At 46.1% G+C, this 18,766-nt stretch overlaps 1 protein-coding gene across 1 annotated transcript in view; it reads left to right on the forward strand.

The window, feature by feature from the left end:
• Window positions 1–326: 326 nt before the first annotated feature.
• IGFN1 (immunoglobulin like and fibronectin type III domain containing 1) overlaps window positions 327–18,766 on the forward strand; it is a 35,810-nt gene continuing 17,370 nt past the window's right edge. Inside the window, exons 1-12 of the mRNA XM_062624880.1 lie at window positions 327–438; window positions 5,423–5,566; window positions 9,968–10,036; window positions 10,331–10,453; window positions 12,835–12,974; window positions 13,573–13,672; window positions 14,143–14,190; window positions 14,727–14,772; window positions 15,260–15,434; window positions 16,008–16,121; window positions 17,073–17,244; window positions 17,865–18,137. Coding sequence (XP_062480864.1) covers window positions 10,018–10,036; window positions 10,331–10,453; window positions 12,835–12,974; window positions 13,573–13,672; window positions 14,143–14,190; window positions 14,727–14,772; window positions 15,260–15,434; window positions 16,008–16,121; window positions 17,073–17,244; window positions 17,865–18,137 — 1,210 coding nt within the window. The 5' untranslated portion in view covers window positions 327–438; window positions 5,423–5,566; window positions 9,968–10,017. The remainder of the gene's footprint in view (window positions 439–5,422; window positions 5,567–9,967; window positions 10,037–10,330; window positions 10,454–12,834; window positions 12,975–13,572; window positions 13,673–14,142; window positions 14,191–14,726; window positions 14,773–15,259; window positions 15,435–16,007; window positions 16,122–17,072; window positions 17,245–17,864; window positions 18,138–18,766) is intronic.

Below are 18,766 nucleotides of genomic sequence, written 5' to 3' on the forward strand. Positions count from 1 at the left end.
AACCCAATTCAGCGGCTGTTTCCTTTAAAGCACCCCGGAGCCCTTGGGTTGTGTCCGTTTTTAATGAGTTGCCGTGAAGAGGAAACACAATCTGCAGCGAAAGCCCCACTCCAACTGGGACACGCTGGAGAATTACGTTAATCTCGGAATCGTCCAGCACCATTACTGGTATGGACCGAAATAATAACGAATAGGAGGCAGGTGCATCACGTCCCCACGCAGCAATCATCTGTCCTGCCGGCTAACAGCCCTGTGACAGGCTTCACCTACCAGAGCGAGAGGGAGCACGTGTGAGAGAAGGGGAGGCAGAGGGAGCAGCTGAGAGAGGATCCCAGGGACTGATCCCACAGCCGAACGCAGGCTGCAGGAAGGACTCGGGTGAGCTGTGGCTTTGCCAGCGCCAAGGGAACGCAAGGAGCTCTGCTGTGGCACCCGCAGGTGAGTGCTGGGCTGCTTGTGGTCACCTTCACAAGGCAGAGGAGGTGACTGATGGGGAGCTGAGGTCCCTGCTGGTTTCATGCTGGGGGAAAGGGGAGCGCTGCGACCTTTTTGGGGCACTGGGGGATTTCTGGGGCAAGTTGGGGTTGAATGGGGAGAGATGGCCTCTTTCCTGTGGGATTATTTCTGTTTCGGTTATTCTTTGCTGTGTGCTGGCATCATTCTCTGGCTCTCCATGGCACTTTATGGCACGCTTGGGAAAGGCGAGAGTTTGACGGAGGACAACCTTCAGAAGGGATAGGGCAGCATTCCCAGCGATGGGAGTCCTCTGGAGGTGCCGGACATGAACTTGTGCAGGCACAGGTCAGGCAGGGCAGTACTACAACAACGCTGGGAATAATGTGAAGCTAATGCAAGTGGGAAGGTGCCACATGCTGTGTCCTCTGGGGGTTTCAGAGGGATTTTCTTCCCATTTGCTTCAGTGTCAAACTTGCTGGCACATCAGGGCACGGAACATTAAAATAGCTCCTCATGAGGACTGGGTTTTCCTCATCTGTTGCTCCTGGCTCCTTGGGAAAGCAAATAAATCACAACGGGAGGGTTTGTTGTGTCTGGTTGTGTTGTGTTGTTGGGGAGGGGGAGAAATGAGAAGCAGCTTTGTAACTTGAATGCCTCCTGGCATCCACACAGCACAATATAGTGGGTTTCAGTGCATGCAATGAGCTTTATTAACCCTCCGCATGCCCAAGGGGTGGATGTGAAATGGTTCAGGCATGCATTGTTGGTTTCAGCTGGAGAAGAAGACTTTTGGCAGTATGGGGCCAAGTGCAGGTGGTGCAGGCATGCCTGACTGCATTTGCTAAAGCACATGGTGGGTGAAGATGTCTTCTTCAGCTCCTCAAGAAGTGCTGACGGGGTGATGTGTCTGACAATGTGTATGTTTAATCGCATCTTTGTTGTCCATGATTTTGAGAAGGGCAAGGAAATTCCAGTGCTGGCCAGCCCAGGTGTCGGAAGGTGCAGGAAAAGTAGTTGTGAGAGCAGCTGTGGCAAGGGAAAAGGAGGAATGTCAAGTTTATGGGTAGCCGGGCTCCATCTAAATCACAGATCATGCTAGCAAGTCACCTCCAGTCAGTCATAGATGCAAACAGATTAAATCAGTGTGAACAAGGGAACAGAAGGAATTCTGTACACTGTGGGAAGGAGGGGACTAATCCTCAATGTGAAAGCAGACACTGCTGCTGCTTGAATACATCACCCTGATTTTAACCTTTTCCTTATGTTGAGTTGCATCTCAGCATGTGAAAGTCCAGTTAACTGCAGTGGGGGTCCGATCATGGCTCTGTGTGAGCAGTGATGGACCTCCGCTTGCTGCTGACAAACGGGACTCTGGCATCTTGAGTATGGTCAGTAAAATAACCAAGGCTTTGAGCCTTAAAATAATCCCTTAAATTTTTTTTGGGGTGTACAACATGGATGAGATGGTCTTGAGGGTCCAGGCATCTTAGAATCATAAATTGGTTTGGGTGGGAAGGGACCTTAAAGCTCATCCAGTTTCAACCCTGTGCCACAGGCAGGAACACCTTCCACTAGAGCAGTTATCTCTAAAGAGCTCCAAATTCCATCTTCCACTGAAATCAAAGGGAACTGGGAGTCCTCAATGCTCAGTGCATCACATTTATATAAAATTCAGTAGTATGAGTCCAGAAGACTCATTTGGGGCACCCCCATACATGGTGTATGTACATTCCTCATCCTAGTGCAGGGCATTCTCCAGCTAAAAACAAAATGCCATTCTGTGACCCAACTGGTCCATTGCTTGAACTGAACAGAGAATGTCCTTTAATTTGTACAGGGCCAGCAAGATCAGTGCTCTCAGCCCTCCTGATCTGATACAGTGTGTGGGTGGTTGTAGGGCTGCAGGTAGTCTTCACTGAATTTGGACCTTTATTCCATTTTCCATGCCCTTGTCCATCCTTGAATGCAACTTTTTGGGTTCTTGCGTAGTGTTTATGGAGTTCTTATTGCTATTATGTCAAAATAGACTTTGAACCTGACTACTGAGCTTTGCATGTCTTCACCTCTTACATATCCCTGAGTATTTCTGCCCCAAAGCCTCCCTGACATCCCCTTGACCTTCAGCACAGTGACCATGCTGTAGGGGAACGGTGCAGCTTGGCCAAGTGACTCAAGTATTGACCTTGGTCATCTGCTCATGAGCTGGAAAATCCAGTCAGCTTTTTGGACCTACTGTGTCCTGGTTTCTTCAGCTCTTGCTTGAAGCCACGTGGTGGGCACCAACAGTCTATAGGAGGTGTTGTGCCCGTTGTCACTGGTCAGACTGGGTCGCCTTCATCCTCGTATACCAAAGAAGGGAATCGCAGGGAGAACAGAAGATCTGAAGAGTCTCATTTCCACATAAAATACACTTTCAAATTCAGTCCTGGAATAACTGCCCTGCAGCTGTTGCCTCTTGACACTTCCTCACTGCCCTTCATCAGCGGGATGAACTTGCTTCCAGGGCAAAACACATCCCCTTTGCAGTGGAAGCAGTGACTGCTGCTGAATGTACCCGGGCTTCCTTGTGACATTTTACAGGTTTTCAGTGGTATGTGGTAGCTTATCCACTGGCATGCAGGGGTTAACAGGACTTTTGGGTGGGTGGGTGGCAAACAAACTGTGAAATGGAAGAAGGTCAGTGGCTTGGAGGAGTTTGCTCTGTCACAGATGGTTTTGAGTTATCAGCCCATCTGTAGGAGAGGTCTCCATTCCTTCCCAGCCAAGGAAACCATAAAACCAGGGCTGGAAATAAGGCAAAGTCTTACCAGGTCTGGCCTCAGTGGACCAGGCAGAATTGTGGCTCTTCTGGTACTTGGAAGATCCAACTGTCTTTCTAATTGGGAATTCCTCAGTTGTCCAAGCAGACCCCAACAGCTAAATGTGATTTGAGACTAAATATAATTGGCAGTGCACTGCCAGTGGGGAGCAAACCACTGGAAATGAAGCGTACATGGGAACAGCAGGAAGCCTTGTGGCTCTGGGAAGTGCAGGTCCTTTGGCTGGGCTAACTCTGCTTAGGGGAAGGCTCTTGCTGCAGCTGATGAGCCCTCAATTCAGGTTTTGGTAGACGCCAATAAACGCTTCCTCAGGGAGCGTTCCCATGGCTTACATGAGGTGTCTTTAGAGTCTTGTGTAGCAACTGGTTGTATTAAAGGTACTTAATGTTACGGCTACAGCACCCAGTCAATGTCTCAGGAAGCATCCTGATGGCCTAAAGGTGAAGAAAGGTGGGAAACTGCTGAGGATATGGATAGAAAATAGGATCTGCTACTGAGAGGGTTCTCCACTAGCAGGTGGAAAACCCTTGCTGGCTTCTTTTCTTGGCTTGTTAACTCTTAAATTGTTCATATCTTTGGTTTTGGAATTGCTTCTACTTTTGTATCACTGTGAACATAACAAGGGATGCAGCACTGAATGATCTCAGCCCAAGCTTTTGAACAATTGCAGCTTCCTCTATTGGCATTGCTTTCTTAGGAACGAGGAAGGTGTAAACGCTGTCAGCAGCAATCACTGTCAAAAAGAAGGAAAGAATGAAGAAAACTACTCCAGAATTTAATTGTCGCATTTATATTTTAAATGGATTAAAATGGTGATGCCCAGGGCTACAAAGGAGAAGTTTTGGTCTCTGGATCAGAACAGCTGATGTGTGACAGATCAAAATGCTAACTGCCAGTGGCTTTTCAACTGAAAGCTTACCTCAGACGAGCAGAAATGGTGCTCTTTGTGGTTCTTCTCTCTTTGTCCTATTTGACACGAGTCTCAGCTACAGGACCAGGTTTTTGCTGTATGTTCCCTTTGTTAACCACAGATTTCAGAACTCGAGTCTTCTGATGGGAAACCAGAGGAAAACTTCACGTGAGCCATGGTCACCGTGATAGAAATACTTTGATTGCCAACTTCAGGAACCAGCCCTTCCCCTCAGAGTTGAACATGGGGATTTAATATGAATATGTGGGACACAATGCAAAGGGAATCAAGATTGTATGCTCGCAGCCAGAAGTGATGAAGGTAGACTTTCATGCTCAAAGAGATCAGGCTTTGTTGTCTGCATGTAGTGCTGTTGGGAGAAGGTAGCATTCAGTCCTAGACTGGCCATCTCTGAACATCAGGAATTAAACAGAGGTACCTCTGCTTTCTGAGTAGGGGAAGGAGGTTTACAGATTGCAAGGGCAGACTGGAAACAAAGGATTTTAGGACACAATATGCTGCTTGCACTTCTAGTGTAAACTGGTCCATGGAAATCGGTGGCCCTGGTGCTGCTCATGGGATCAGCCTGTGGCTTGGTTGGAAGGGAAGACTGCACTTTGAGGTGTCTGTTTTGGCTGTAGCAGTGGGGCTGTTCTAGGAGGAGCTGGGTTTCTTTCAGACCTCTCAGAATAGCACAGACTGAAAGACTCTGGGTATGAAGGCCAAGCCCAGGCATGGTCACTCCATACAGAAGTGCAATAACCCGCTGTTTTGACTTCTCTGCTAAGGAATCATGAGATCTAAGGACTTGTTGCCTCTGAGAACCAGTCTACTGGTGTGTCCTACAGAACTTGGATGTACAGCTTGTTCCTTCTTTGGAGAAGCCATTGATCCATACAAATGCTTGTCCTTCTTCAAGGCACGAAGTCTTGACTAAGCTTGCATTTGGAAATCCAGTGTTGTCTTGACTGATGGTCACATCTGACCAAGCTGGCCCACTGCCTTGCTTGGGGCTTGCCAAAGGCTCTGGGCTCAATGGCACCTCCCCTGCTCCTGTGGGACCATGGGTGTATAATGAGCCCCCTACAACTACACAGAGCAGACTGTGGGCAGGTCCTGAGCACAGACATAGCTTCTAGGAGAGGGGAGAGGTGTGAGAGGGACAGGAATCTCATTTCTTTTGCCACTGAGTAACATTTACAGCAGGCTAATAAGGGGCACGGATTCTTTCATACAGATCGCTAATATCTGTGTCCAAGAGACCTATTGAACAGCTATGAAGAGCTCTGTGGCCTGAGCCAACAGAAGAAGCCACCGTGGTCCTGGGAGATGCAATATTGACTTCGAGCAGGATCATCTCAGAAGTTCAACCTGTAAAGCAGTGAGTTTGGTCATGGCCCCACTGAGATTTGTGTGTGGGTGATAGAGAGCTGGGAGTGTGCAGTGTCTCCATCGCTCTCATGGCAGCCAGTGCTCTCTGGTGTAGTGGGTCTGAAAATGGGTGAGGATGTTCTGGGAGGAGTGGTGTCCTGTAGCGTGCACTGGTTTCCCTGGGAAGATGCCAGGTTGCTGTAGATCTGCCATAACTATCTCATGTAGCTAACGTGGGACTTGTGGTATGGGTACACTATGGTTTCTAATGTGTTTTGCACGCATTTCTTAGGGCAGTAAGTAGGGATATGTTGTTTTTTCCTAAAGGACATCTGTTGTATTCGCTCTGTGATCCTTGCTTGACATTCATTGACTGTATGAAAATGCATGTCTGCTAGGCAAGAATTCATGGATGTGCTGCGGACATCGACAGGAACACACTGACCTGTCCTTGTGTTGTCATCCCAGACTGACCTGAGCTCACTCTTCAGTTCATTGCTGTTGGGGCTCCCTTGCTTTCCTTCACTTAGAAAATACAGCTTGTGTATGTCTCCTTATGGCATTTTGTGTCAATGCCACTTTTGTAAACAAATAGCTATAGAGCGTATCTGGTGTATGTGTACGTAGCTTGTGGGCAGCATGAGCAATCACTTAGAGTCATAATCCCCGAGGCAGAAGAGAAGATCAAATTAAGTATAGATTTACCAAAGGAATAAGTCACACAAAATCTGATCCTTGGGCATTCCTCCCCACTCTCCACAAGACCTCAATTCATCACTGGAGTGCTTGTGACGTTCCCCCTCTCTGACATGCCCAGGAGTTTGCATGGAGCTGTGCTTCTGCAGTTGCTGGCCTTCAGTTCCATGGTTCTAACCAAACTCTTAGAGGTTTTCCTTTAAAAGTCTTCTGAAATAGGAAGATTCAAGTTCAAAATATTACTTAAAGTCAACAAACCATAGAATGGTTTGGGCTGGAAAGGACCTTAAGCTCCTCCAGTTCCAACCCCCTGCCATGGGGAGGGACACCTTCCACTAGGCCAGGTTGCCCAAACAGAGAAAGCCCACCCAAACCTGAAAGAGCAATTTGAGGTGAGAGATGCTTCTTCTCAGTGAGAACCTGGGTCTCTGGTGTAAAGCACAAGAAGGATCTGAGGCTGAGCTCACAAAGCCTTGGGGTTTTGCTTAGAAAGTTCCTTGTGTCAGGACTGTCCTCATCTTTAGGAATTACAAGAACTAGACTGCTGCATCTGCTGCTGATTGATTTGTTGTAATGATTCAAGTCTTCTACTGCCATCTGTGCTAATGGCTTTGTACTCCTCATCACTCCCAGGATGTGGTACCTCGCATGGCTCTGTACCCATCACCTCTACATGAACCACTCAGTGCCTGTCACTTCTCCACCAGTCTGGTTAATTTTGCTCACCGGCCTCTGCCAGCAATTATGTCACATCTTGTCTGTGTGTTCCACTGTCCTGAGCCTCGTAAATAACTACTTGTGACACCACGAGTGCCTCCAAACCCTGTGACTCCAAAATGTTTTGCTTATTCACTGAGCTGATTTATGGCCCTATCGCTGATGTGCAGTCCGGCTGCAAAAGGGAATGGGCTCTTGCTCTGCCTCGGCCAGCCAGAATGATAGATGGGCAAGCTGAAGAGCAGACCTCCCATCCCATCAGGCTACCTGGCTTATTTTGGTAGGTTAAAAATAGCCTCACTAGCCAAGGGCTTGCTCCTGCTCTGCATTCAAAGCCGTGGAAACTTTGCTACTACCTCCAAAGGGGACGTCTCTGCAGCTGAAAAACAGACAGCTTTCTGCCTGGGGTGAGGAACATCCAAGCCTTGATTATGAACGAGCCTAATGCATAACAAGGATGTGTTTTTCAGAGGAGTGAGATTGTTGAGCCACTTCCAGTATTAGCCCTCTTGTGCGGGGGGATGTTGGTCAACAGCATTTCCCCTAGGGAGGAGTAGGTTGCCTTTTGGAAGTATTTGCCTCTGTTGAATAAATAGCAACCTCTGTGATCATCTTAACCTGGACACCCATGTTGGAAGCGCCTGTGAGTGAAGATGAGATTTACACCGTGGTACTTTTGGGAAGGCTTTTGCTGTCTTCCATTTCTTTTAAAAGATGCTGTGATTTCCTTTTCTGGGATTGACCTGAAGTCAAAGCAAACCCATGGTTATTCGTGTAACAAGGGAGTAGAAATGTTAACAGTAAGCAGGGCAGGGTCTGAATGGCTCTGCCAGCTGATATTTTCTGGGCCTCTTTTAACACAGAAGACACTAGGAAATGCCATGTGGTTGGATTAATTCTGCAGAAGGAATGTTCTCTCGCATATCCCGGCACTGTTATTTTAACTGTGCAGTCAATGTGTGGCATTACCATGCTGCTGTCTCGCCCTCCAGAAGGTATGAATTCACAGGAGTTTAAGCACTCACAGCAGCTTATCTTTAATCCAAGTGGATTTCTGGGATATTTCAGGCCCTATAAACTCAGCAGTTTACACATAGTGCACATAGTGCATGTTGTACATTGAGAGAATGTGTACATGGTGCCTATCACCACCTATACAAACATCACCAGTATTTGTTTCCTTTTATAAACTAGGTTTGGATGTAGCCCTCTCTCAATAGGTTAGCATTAAACGTATATCCACAGTCACTCTGGACTTGAGAACAACCATTGGTACCATAAGCAATAGGTTTCTTGGTGGCTTTGGACCTGAGAATTTGGACCATGTTTGTGTTTCAGTGTAGATGCTCATCAGTGTTGCCAAGTGTGGAGGGGAAGAAGACAGGAGTAGCAAAGAGCAAATGTGAGTGTAACATCATAAGAGCTTAGGGGAATGCCTCCGCAAGCTAATGTCAAGCAATCATGTTTGTTGAAAGTTGTAAGCATTAGGCACTTCAGCTCCAGGAGTGGTGACATGTTTAGGAAGATAAAAGGCTGCAAAAGGCAATAGGGGATTATAATGTTTGCTATTAATACAGTTCAGTGCTTTGGAGGACAAATTACATCCATCAGAAGAGGGTGATCAAGAGTCTCTGAAAATCTCTGCTATTTGCTGTGCAATGCCCTGCCCGCTGCAGGGCAGGGTGCCCTGGAATCATCTTCGTTTCATGTCTGCTTCGGGTCTTTTTCCCTCCCACAAGCTTTTCTTCCCCTTCATTGGCAATTTTTACACCACCTACCAGTGGTTTGCAGCAGTAACTGTGGGGACGTGCCAAAATATCAGCACACAAAAGCTGGAACACTCACGTGGAAGCCTCTTGTTTTGGTGGATGGCAACAAGTTACCCACGCCAGAGCAGGAGGAGAGAGAAAGCCAGGTCTTGGCTGTTGTTCCCGCAGTCCCATGCACCATTTCCCCTTCCTGTTTCATGTGCACATCCACTGAAGTCCATAGGCTCACAGAATGGTTTTCCAAGTTAGGACATTTGGATAGTAGGTAGAGCCCTAAAATAAGATTTGTATTAAGGTCACAAAGTCAGCATCACACAGATCATGCAGCTCCGAGATAGATGGGGTCCTGCTCTGAGTTTTCATCGGGTGCAGTGTGGCAGCACCAGGCTGGACGGGTGTCTGATGTAGGGTCATAGGTGTGCTGACAAAGTCCATCTGCCTTTTCAAGCTGTTCAAAGTTGCCTGCTCTTGTGTGCCTTTGTTGACTGAAGGAGTGCAGGAGGTAAATGGAGACGCAGCATTAATGCCACATGGGAATCTAATCTAACTGCTCTTTCAGACCTTCGGTAACTCTAGAGTTTCTGAGCATCTCTCATGTGACAAGAAATCTGCCTTCACAGTTTGCTTGCAGGATGGTGATGTGTTACATTACATGTTGTCCAGTTTATAAATACAGGGGGAGAGACACCTTTGGCAGAAGGTCACACGAGTGATCTCTAACAATAAGTACTTAATGCCAAGTTCACGCTTTACCATTTCCTTCCAAAGTAAATAGTAGCTTTTAGTGTGCTCTCAGGTCTGTTGCTAATTTAGACAAGCTAATTTAGATCAGGAGGTGCTGCTGCTTCATGCCCCAGTTTAGACATCCATCTCTGGCTTTCTTCTCAGCAACTGCTCTTGCCATCCATCAGAACTCACCACATGAGTGCCATGTGGTGTAATATTTGCCTGAAACACGAGAGGAGGTCTTTGGAGGAAAGCCAGGTGACATGGAGATGGAAGAGGTGACAGAGGGATGCTGTTACATGTGTACGTTTCCCATTCAGCCCTGCTAGCCGTTTTCATACCTGGTTTGTGTTGGTTCAGAGCTGTGTCATGATGTGTTCATTGGCAAGCCTTTCTCAGCTTGGCTGCTAGGATGTGGCAAGTGAGGAAGGGCAAACGGTGTCATAAAAGTGAGCATTCCCCTTGGGGACTGTCGATAATGAAACGATTTGTCTCTTTCACAGGAGAACCCGTAGCCTGTTTGTGCTGACCAGGGGCAGCTGAACAAAGCATCATGACAAGCCATCAGGAAGGTGAGAGAACAGATGCGGCTGTGAAAGCTCCTAGGGGTACCCATGGGAATGAACCCAGCTTGCTTTTCTTGTTCAGCAGTCTGACATCTGCCTCACCACCATAAGGAGAGACACCAGTAACTCTGATGCTCCAACCTTCGGACACGCTTCCAGCCTCCATTCCTTGCAATGGCTGTGTCCTTTATAATCCAAGAGGAGCTGAGCAGGAACAGTCCCAGAGAGACAATGCAGGCTGATTGTTTCTAAAGGGCAAACATGTTATTTAATGGAATGTATTTTTCCTTGACTTTCTAGTAAAACCCCTCAAGAAATCTTTGGTTCCGGGTGTTCTCATCACCCAGTTTGTGGATGAGGTTCCAGAGGGATGCAGTACACCTGACTTTGAGCGGAAACCTGTCTCTCTGACGTTGGAGGAAGGTGAGAGTCAACGCCACAGGCCTGGAGACCTGACCCCACATCTCACCTACATGAACCATTGCTGTTAAATCAAGCTCCTTTCTGAACAGATTTGACTAGACCAGAAAAGTAGTTTTGTATGGCCCAAATCTTTATTGTACTGTTGACAACTCCATCAGTACTGATAGAGGTCTCTTGAGCTTTCATTAGTGCCTGCAAGATCAGAATCTGGCTCCTAATGAATGCAGCAATCCAGAAAATCCTACAGGAAGCTCTCTAAGTATTTTGCAGCAAAAGATGAAGGACATTGAAAAAAGTTGGGGTTTTCCCGTTGAATTAGCTTGTATTATGAGTGTTCAGCACTAAAATTAACTGCTTTTTAAGGGCAGCTGTACTGCTTGCAGCTGCAAGAAGCAATATGGATCTTGCACAGAGTACAGGAAAGGCAGCATCTTAGAGCTGAGACCTAAGGCAATGGGAAGCCTCCCAGTAATGTCTTCACTTGCAGAGTAATTGAGTAATTTGGGGTTTGGTTGGGTTTTGGAGTGGAGCGGCCTGAGGAGCTCGTGTGGCTCCTCTTTCCTCACAAGACAAAACCCATCCTGGCAGCCTGGATTTCAGTGCGGGCACACCGTGCGTTGAGTTTCAAGAGCCATTGAGACGTTCTGAAGGAGCGCAGTGGCCTCTAGTGGTACATCCCTCCTGCTCCACCAGCTTCCCCTCGCTCAGCCTCTCTAACGTTTCCAAGTGAGTTCATTTACAGTAGGTTCCTCGTAGTTCATATACAAGATATTAGGGAATTCAGGCACTATGAGTGTCTTTCATTATATCATCATTGCCCCGTTGTGGACAGTGCATGGCAGAGCTGACACTCCTAGCTGGGGAGCTGTCTTGGGGCATGGGGAATTGCAACCAGAATGACTAAAATTTGATGAAGGCATAATCAGAGTTTAATAATAGTGCTGCAATCTCAGGAAAAGTCCGAAGATGCCTTTTGATAAGAATCTGCTGGCAGCAGGTTTTGCTGCATCAAGTGAGTGTTTTGGTGGTGACTGCAGAAGGGTGTGGGAAACATTGCAAGACTGCCTGGAGAGACCTTTGTGTTGGTCATCTGAAGGCCAAAACTATTGCAAAAGAAAGGTAGCAATTGTTCCCACCCTGAGCTACATCCATGGATAACTCATCTCCATTTCTATTGCCCTGTGACAGACACTCCCACTCACCTACACGAGTCACTTCTCTGGTCTGTTGGTTTATAGTGCTTCTAATGTATTTGAAGCCTTCTGGAAGGAAAGGTTTGTACTGGGCAGTGGTAAAGCTGTTGGAGATGCCTGTGGGCAGCTGCAGAATACTCAGGTTCTTAGGGGAGCAGAGAAGGAGAGAGCTCACAGGCAAACCCCATTCTCTTCTCCCTCCCTTTCCTCTTCAAACAGCAGAGCCTGGTGTGGTTGGAGTACAAAGTGGTGTGAGGCTAACAGGTGAGGAAGAAGTTGCAGAAGGATGACATGTAGGGAGTCCATCGTACCCTGCATGGGTGCTCCCAGTTGTGGTACAGTGTGGTCTGTTCAGAACATGTTTTCTTCAGTGTGCAGAAGGGGTATTTTCCTTTTTCCACCTTCTGTTAAATCCAAGCTTATCCAAATGAAAGAGAGATCAGGAGCTACAACTATTCACAGATGAACTTTACTGATGTCTAGAGATAGGGGACTCCAGCACAGCAAGTCCTTTGTTATTTAACATCCAGCATGGTCCCAGCAAAGAGAAGGAATGGGAACTTGTAGGGAATATGTGTGTGATCAGAATGGATCTGGGCATTTCATGGCTGTGGTACAAGTAGTGCATGCAAGCTGCCAGAAGCAGGTCTAGGCTGAACTTGCTATAGCATCATTGAATTCAGAGCTGATCAGTGGATCTGTGCAGCCATGTCTGCAGGCTAAGACCACATGGTAAAGGCCTTTTATGATTGAATACAGACAAACCTGGACTTGGGCTAATAACTGCTTGCTCTTTGGCCCTGCCCAGATATTGAGGGAGATGAAAATAAGACCAAGACACCAAAGAATTGCTCTTTTGGCTGCATAACTTCCTATCTGTGTGGCTGTGCAGTAAACCCACATTGACCATGTTGTGTCAGTGGTGAATTTTAGAGATGAGTTTTCAAGTCATCTCTTTGAAAGACAGTAAGATAGAGTGGAGATTAGGGCAGATGGCTTGCAGTGATTTTGGCATTTAATGCAACTTTAACTGGTAATTTAGGCGTCTTTTAAAGAGGAAAACAAAAAGAATTGCCTAAACCAGAGGTGTCTCACTCTGGAGATCACGCCATTGATAACATAAGGGGCTTGCCATGAAAGTCTTCATGTTCAAGCCTGTCTTAACTAGTTTCTTGCCTCTTTTCAAAGGTAAAAATGCCATCTTCAGAGCTGTGGTCAGAGGTGTCCCAACCCCTGACGTGAAATGGACGCGTACACAAGGCAGAATGGATGACCCTGCCAAATATGAAACATTCTTCAATAGCGTTACAAATGAATTCGTTCTGCAGGTAAATATCAACTATTTCAGACGGGACGCATGGAAGCAGGAGAGCAATGGAAAACCTGCAGTGGGCAATAGAGATATGACTGGAGACCTCATAGCAACCTTCCAGTATCTGAAGGGGGCCTATAAGGATGCTGGGGAGGGACTCTTCATTAGGGACTGTAGTGACAGGACAACGGGTAACGGGTTCAAACTTAAACAGGGGAAGTTTAGATTGGATCTAAGGAGGAAGCTCTTTACTGTGAGGGTGCTGAGGCACTGGAATGGGTTGCCCAGGGAAGTTGTGAATGCTCCATCCCTGGCAGTGTTCAAAGCCAGGTTGGACAGAGCCTTGGGTGAGATGGTTTAGTGTGAGGTGTCCCTGCCCATGGCAGGGGCATTGGAACTGGATGATCTTAAGGTCCTTTCCAACCCTTGATGCTCTATGATTCTATGTTACCAGATCTGAGATGTCATGAAGATAAGCAAACAAAGCTCTTCAGAGTAGTTCTGGTAACAGAAGAAAGATCTGAGATGTCACTGAGTAGCTGTTAGAGGCTGAGCGAGTGTGAGCTGATCCACAGCACATCCCTGTGAGCTTTCACTGTGTTCTTCTTTTTAAGGTAAACAAGCTCACTGCAAAAGACAGTGATTTGTATCGTTGCTTTGCTGTGAATGAATATGGGGAAGCTTCATGCTCTGCTGGCCTCAGGATCATACAAGGTAGGATTGACAGGTTCTGTGCTCCAAAGGTCTGTTGGGCTCAAATACTTTTGCTGTCCTCTGTGGGTGGGTGCCCAGAGCATTGTCCAAGTATCCTTGGTGTGAAGGTCTACTTTTTCCCTCACTGAGGACTGGAGCTCCCCTGTGACTCCCCCCAGTTTGGTCACTCAATGACAGTATGAGGCAAGGGAGAAGAAAGTGGTATTATTGTCACCGCACTGGACCATAATCAGGCACTCTGGATTTAGTGTCAAAGTGGCTCAGTCCTTTCTTTACAGCATTGAATGAAGCAGCCTTTTGAGAGGGATCCATCCCACTTCAGATGCCACCTGACCTCAGTTCCCTGCTTCTCTTTATAGTCAGTGCAGTGAAACGGGCACTTTGTGGTTAAATATAACTGACCCATTCTTGTCATTGGGTTACTGCTGTTAGTCTGAATTATGGCTTGTTCTGATTTGTTCTGTTTTCAGTTGGCTTTAAGAGGAAAGCCAAATACGTCCCTGTTCATGCTGCTGATGGTAAGTTTGCTAGATTGCTCCTTTCTTTTGAGGCAGGGGGTCAAAGCTGATACTCTCTCTACCACATTATTACTGCCCCAAACTTGTAAAGTGAGAGAAGGGTTAATGGATCTTTCATGTTGTGTTGTCTCTGCTTACTATTTACCTTTGGGAAAAGTGATGATCTTAGACATGGCTTTGAGCTGTTCTAGTTAATGATTCAGGAATCATTAGTGCTAGAAAAGGATTCTGTCATGTCAAATACATCAGGACCCAACATGTTAACACAGCTGGGAAATAGTAGGTTTCTTGGGTGTCCTCTCTAGAAAGAGAGGAATCACTAGGAAGTGATGGACTTTAATAGCATCAAAGGACATGAGGATTGCAGAGAAAACTGGCTCCAAGTTTCATGTCAAGTGTGGAAAAGTCACCAGAGGTGAACAGCATCAGTAGAATGGCCTTTGGCCAGGGGCTATTTTGCATTACCATGTTTTGGGGGATATATTTTATACTGCTGGGTATCTGAATGTTTCTTGTTCCCCCTCCTACTGTGATAGAGTTAAAGAGGACGCTTGAGGACTCCAGGAAGCGGCTGAGGAAGCGGTAAGCCTCCCCAATGAAGGCCATAGTTACACTTCCTAAAGGTTTCTTGAGGATAGGGGACAGCTTCATAGATCTTGAAGGCAACAACACCTCTTGGTTCCGATCCCTTCATTCCGCAGGAGGGAACCCCCAAAGATTGCCTCATGGGAATGACCTCGGAGTGTGCCAGCTCCTGAACTGTGATGGAAAACTACCTGGGAGAGGGCAAGTCAGCCTGGACCAAACGGTGCCGGTGACTGCTGCTGGTTGAACAGTGTACAGCTGCCTATATGGCCCAGGGCAAGACTGCTCCCTGGCAGCAGCTAATGTGTAGTATAGATGCAGCAAACCTGTTCTGTAAGAGTCCCGTTCTTTCTTGCTTACATCTCCAGGGCCAAGTGAACTACAGAACTGACAAAGAGAGATGGAAGGGGCTTAAATATAGAAAACCAAGACCTTTTGTTGTCTGTCAAAATGTCTAGATGTATTTTTTTCCCCTGGTTCTAAGGGCCCCAGCACCAAAACCCAAACCCTTGGATAAAGAAGAAGTTTGGCAATTGCTGCTGCATGCAGATAAGAGAGATTATGAGAAAATCTGTATCAAATATGGAATTGTTGACTTCCGTGGGATGCTGAAAAAGCTGCAGGAGCTGAGGAAGGACGCAGAGAGTGAACAAGGAGAGGTAAAATAAACTGCAACCAGAGAAGGCACTGATCTTATCAAACTAGAGTCCTATAGTTTTGTAGGAGCTTCTTTAACTAGGTTAAACCTTCCTAAATTGCTTTGTAGATGCAACTGTTGTATGACAGAGAATGCTTTCTGCCAAAGTTTTAAAGCACTCCTACTTCTCTACTCATGCAGATGAAAATGCTAACAGTTCTGAAGTTCAGCTCATAAGTTTTAGGAGTTATACTGAATGTAAGGTAATGCTAAAATCTGTGTTCGGTTGTCCCTGATGAGAATTTGGATGCCCAATTGACAAGTTACACACCCGAGAGTCAAAATGGCTTTCATACAGAGGGACATGTAGAAACCTGGACAGTGGTTGCATAGTGTGTGAATGACCAGGAGGGAACATGCAAAATACAACTTGCCTACAGGAGAAAACTGGAAACTTAGAGCTGCTTCTTCCATTCACTTAGAGGTAGCTCTTTTCCATGCAGATATAAAGTAGATTTCAGATTAGTTCGATAGCTGAAGAACTTCTGTTGTGGCAACCTTCTCATTTATGAGCTTCTTGTGTCTTTCTTTGCAGCTAATACACAGTATCAAAAACTTCAAACACATCAAAGTCACCAAGGATGGAAAAGCTACATTCAGCCTGGAGATGGACCTGAAAAGTAGAAAAAGCAAAGTCTATCTGCTTAAGGTGAGGGAGCAGCATCACTTGGCCAGTTCATAGCAGCCATTGAAGTCATCTGCACCGTTAAATGCTTGATCTGGGCAGTGGTTGAGAGGAAATAAACTTCTTAAAGTTGTATGTCCATTGCGGAACCCTCAGCTGGTCAGGGAGAAGTGTTGATGTGGGGGTCCAGGTGCATCTTTAGTGGTGAATATCACTTGGGATTTGTAGCCCTTCAAGTACAGGGGAAGCAGTTGGTTACTGACATCCTTTTGACTTCAAGAGCTCTTCCAGTAAAAGGAAATTCAAACAGTGTCTTTCAGGCTGCAGAAATTCTGCAGTTTCATCTATGAAAACCAGGCCCATTTTATGCACTTTCTAGAGTGTATTCCACTAAAATTCACTTCTGTGAAAGAAGATCTCAAGGAGGTAAAACATCCCGTTGAGTTCTGTGGTTATTGCAGTGTGACGCCCAGGTTGATCAGTGCTGTGGATGTTTTTCTGTTGTTAGTGGCTTTAATTGGAATCCATTGAAGAGGAGGTCAGACTAGCTCTATGAACTTCCGAATCAAATGCATGGCATGAAGTCTATGTAGCCACAATGTGGAGAAGTAACCAAAGTGGTACAGAAAGGTGGTGAGCTCACCCATCTATCTGTCTGTGAGGATGCTAAAACCTAAGCAAAGAAAGTACTTTGTCTTCAAGGTTATAGTAACTGTGTATTTCTTAAGCTTCAAAACCCCATGTGAGCTAGGATTGTTTTTTACCTAATTTGAGAGCCTGTTGCTCTGTTCCATGGAGGCCTTAATGTGCATAGCATTGCCCGGGTGTTCCATAAGCAATGAGTCCACTGTGAATAGCACTAGTGTAGAATTCTGTGTTGTTATTCATTTATATCAACAAGGAGATCCCAGCACCGATTTAGCCTGGTGTGTTTGAAATACCTTGCCTTGAAGTGTATGCTCTTCTCTCTTCTAGGATGGTGAAAGGCTCAGGTATGAAACGAGTAATGAATATGGGAAGCACTGCCTGAGGCAAATTGGGAAAAAGTACATATTCATTGTCAACGATGTGCAGCAGGAAGATGCAGGATTGTATCAAGTCCGAGTGGAGGATGTGCCTGTTTTCTCAACTGAACTGGACCCTGACTGTAAGGAACTGAGTTGCATGTATGGGAGGTGCAACTGCAACAAGAAAGTAGTTCTTGCTGGAAGTTTTTTACTAGGATTAGATGCAAAGCTCAGCAGTGAAACCCAGTAACTACAGAACATGGGGTTTGGTGGCCACATAAGGGCTCCTCAGATGACACAGGTGAAAAAGAGCAGGGGGGTGATCGTGTGATTTGGTCATTGCATTTGTAGTCCAAAGGACTAGGTTCAAGTACCGGTTTGGCTCTGACTTTTAGATGACAGTGAGGAACCTCCTTATCTAATCCCATGCTGTAGTTCCCTTTTGTAAACTCAGAATAATAACTACTATGAACTTGATACAAGTATCATGCTGCTGAAATACATTAATGACTACAAATCCTCAGCACATCACAGTGATGTGGGGTATAAATGCTTCAGAAGATAACAAAGACAAAAAATCTGCTCTTCTGGCTGGCAGAAATGGGCACAGGAGCACATCTCAGTCTTTGCTTTTTCTGCTTAAACCTGTGCTCACAAGCATGGCACGTTCCCATCTGTCTGCCTGCCTTTAGCTGCAACAAGTTTTTCTCGGAAGACAAATAGCTGTTTCCTTTCTGTAGCATTTGATTTTCCATTGCAGCCATCCCTGTGGGATTTGAGCAGCCACTCAGCAATATGAATTGCCCTGAGAATGAAGATGCCATCTTCAAGTGTGTCCTACGCACCCCTTGCCATGATGCTGTGTGGTTGCACAAAACCAACGTCCTGGAGGCAAGTGAGAAGCACCAGATCTCTGTAAGTCCTGATGGGCTGACCCACCAGCTGACTATCAAAAACGCTGTGCCCTCTGACAACGGCATGTACACCATCGACACTGGACTTTCCTGCTCAAATGCCTGGCTTATTGTAGGGCGTAAGTGCCACTGTGTTATTCCCATGGTGTTGGCTTGGGTGTGTTAACAAAATAACATTCCACTCACTGCCTGGTTGCTCATTGGGATGATTCTATGCTGAGAACTGAATTGCGGAGCACCTGGTTCCCAAGTTACACCTGGAAAATGAAGGTCTGGATAGACCATCTTTCCTCTTCAGATAAGGCACATTTTTCCTGTTTTATTAATCCTGACAAATCCCATCAGCTTATTTACAGCTGCTATGTAGTTATATGTTCTCCATCAGTTATTGAAAAAACCTCCATAGCTCAACATATGCTTTTGCTGAAGCTGTCCCTGTGTGAACACAGCACAGCATGCAGGGGATAAAGCAGCCTTAGGTACTATCAATTCTGTACTATCAACACTATTCAATACTAACTTGTCAGGTAGTCATTTCTTTCCATACTAGAGGTTAAACAGGTTAGAAGCTGCTCAAAGGAAGATGGGAAACACTCAGTGTATTTTTTTGCTTCTGAAAGGTGATTGCTTTGGTTGCTTTTGAGATCCTGCTTTCTAAAAAGTCTTTCCTAAAGTGGGAACTGATGGCCCATCTGTGGGCTAGTCTGTTACCCCTCCAGGGCTGAAGGGAGATGGCAAAAGGAACTAA

This window comes from Pezoporus occidentalis, unplaced genomic scaffold (assembly GCF_034315485.1).
Source record: "Pezoporus occidentalis ecotype Australia unplaced genomic scaffold, CSIRO_AGI_Poc_V1 ctg274, whole genome shotgun sequence".
In the NCBI taxonomy this organism is placed as follows: Eukaryota; Metazoa; Chordata; class Aves; order Psittaciformes; family Psittacidae; genus Pezoporus; species Pezoporus occidentalis.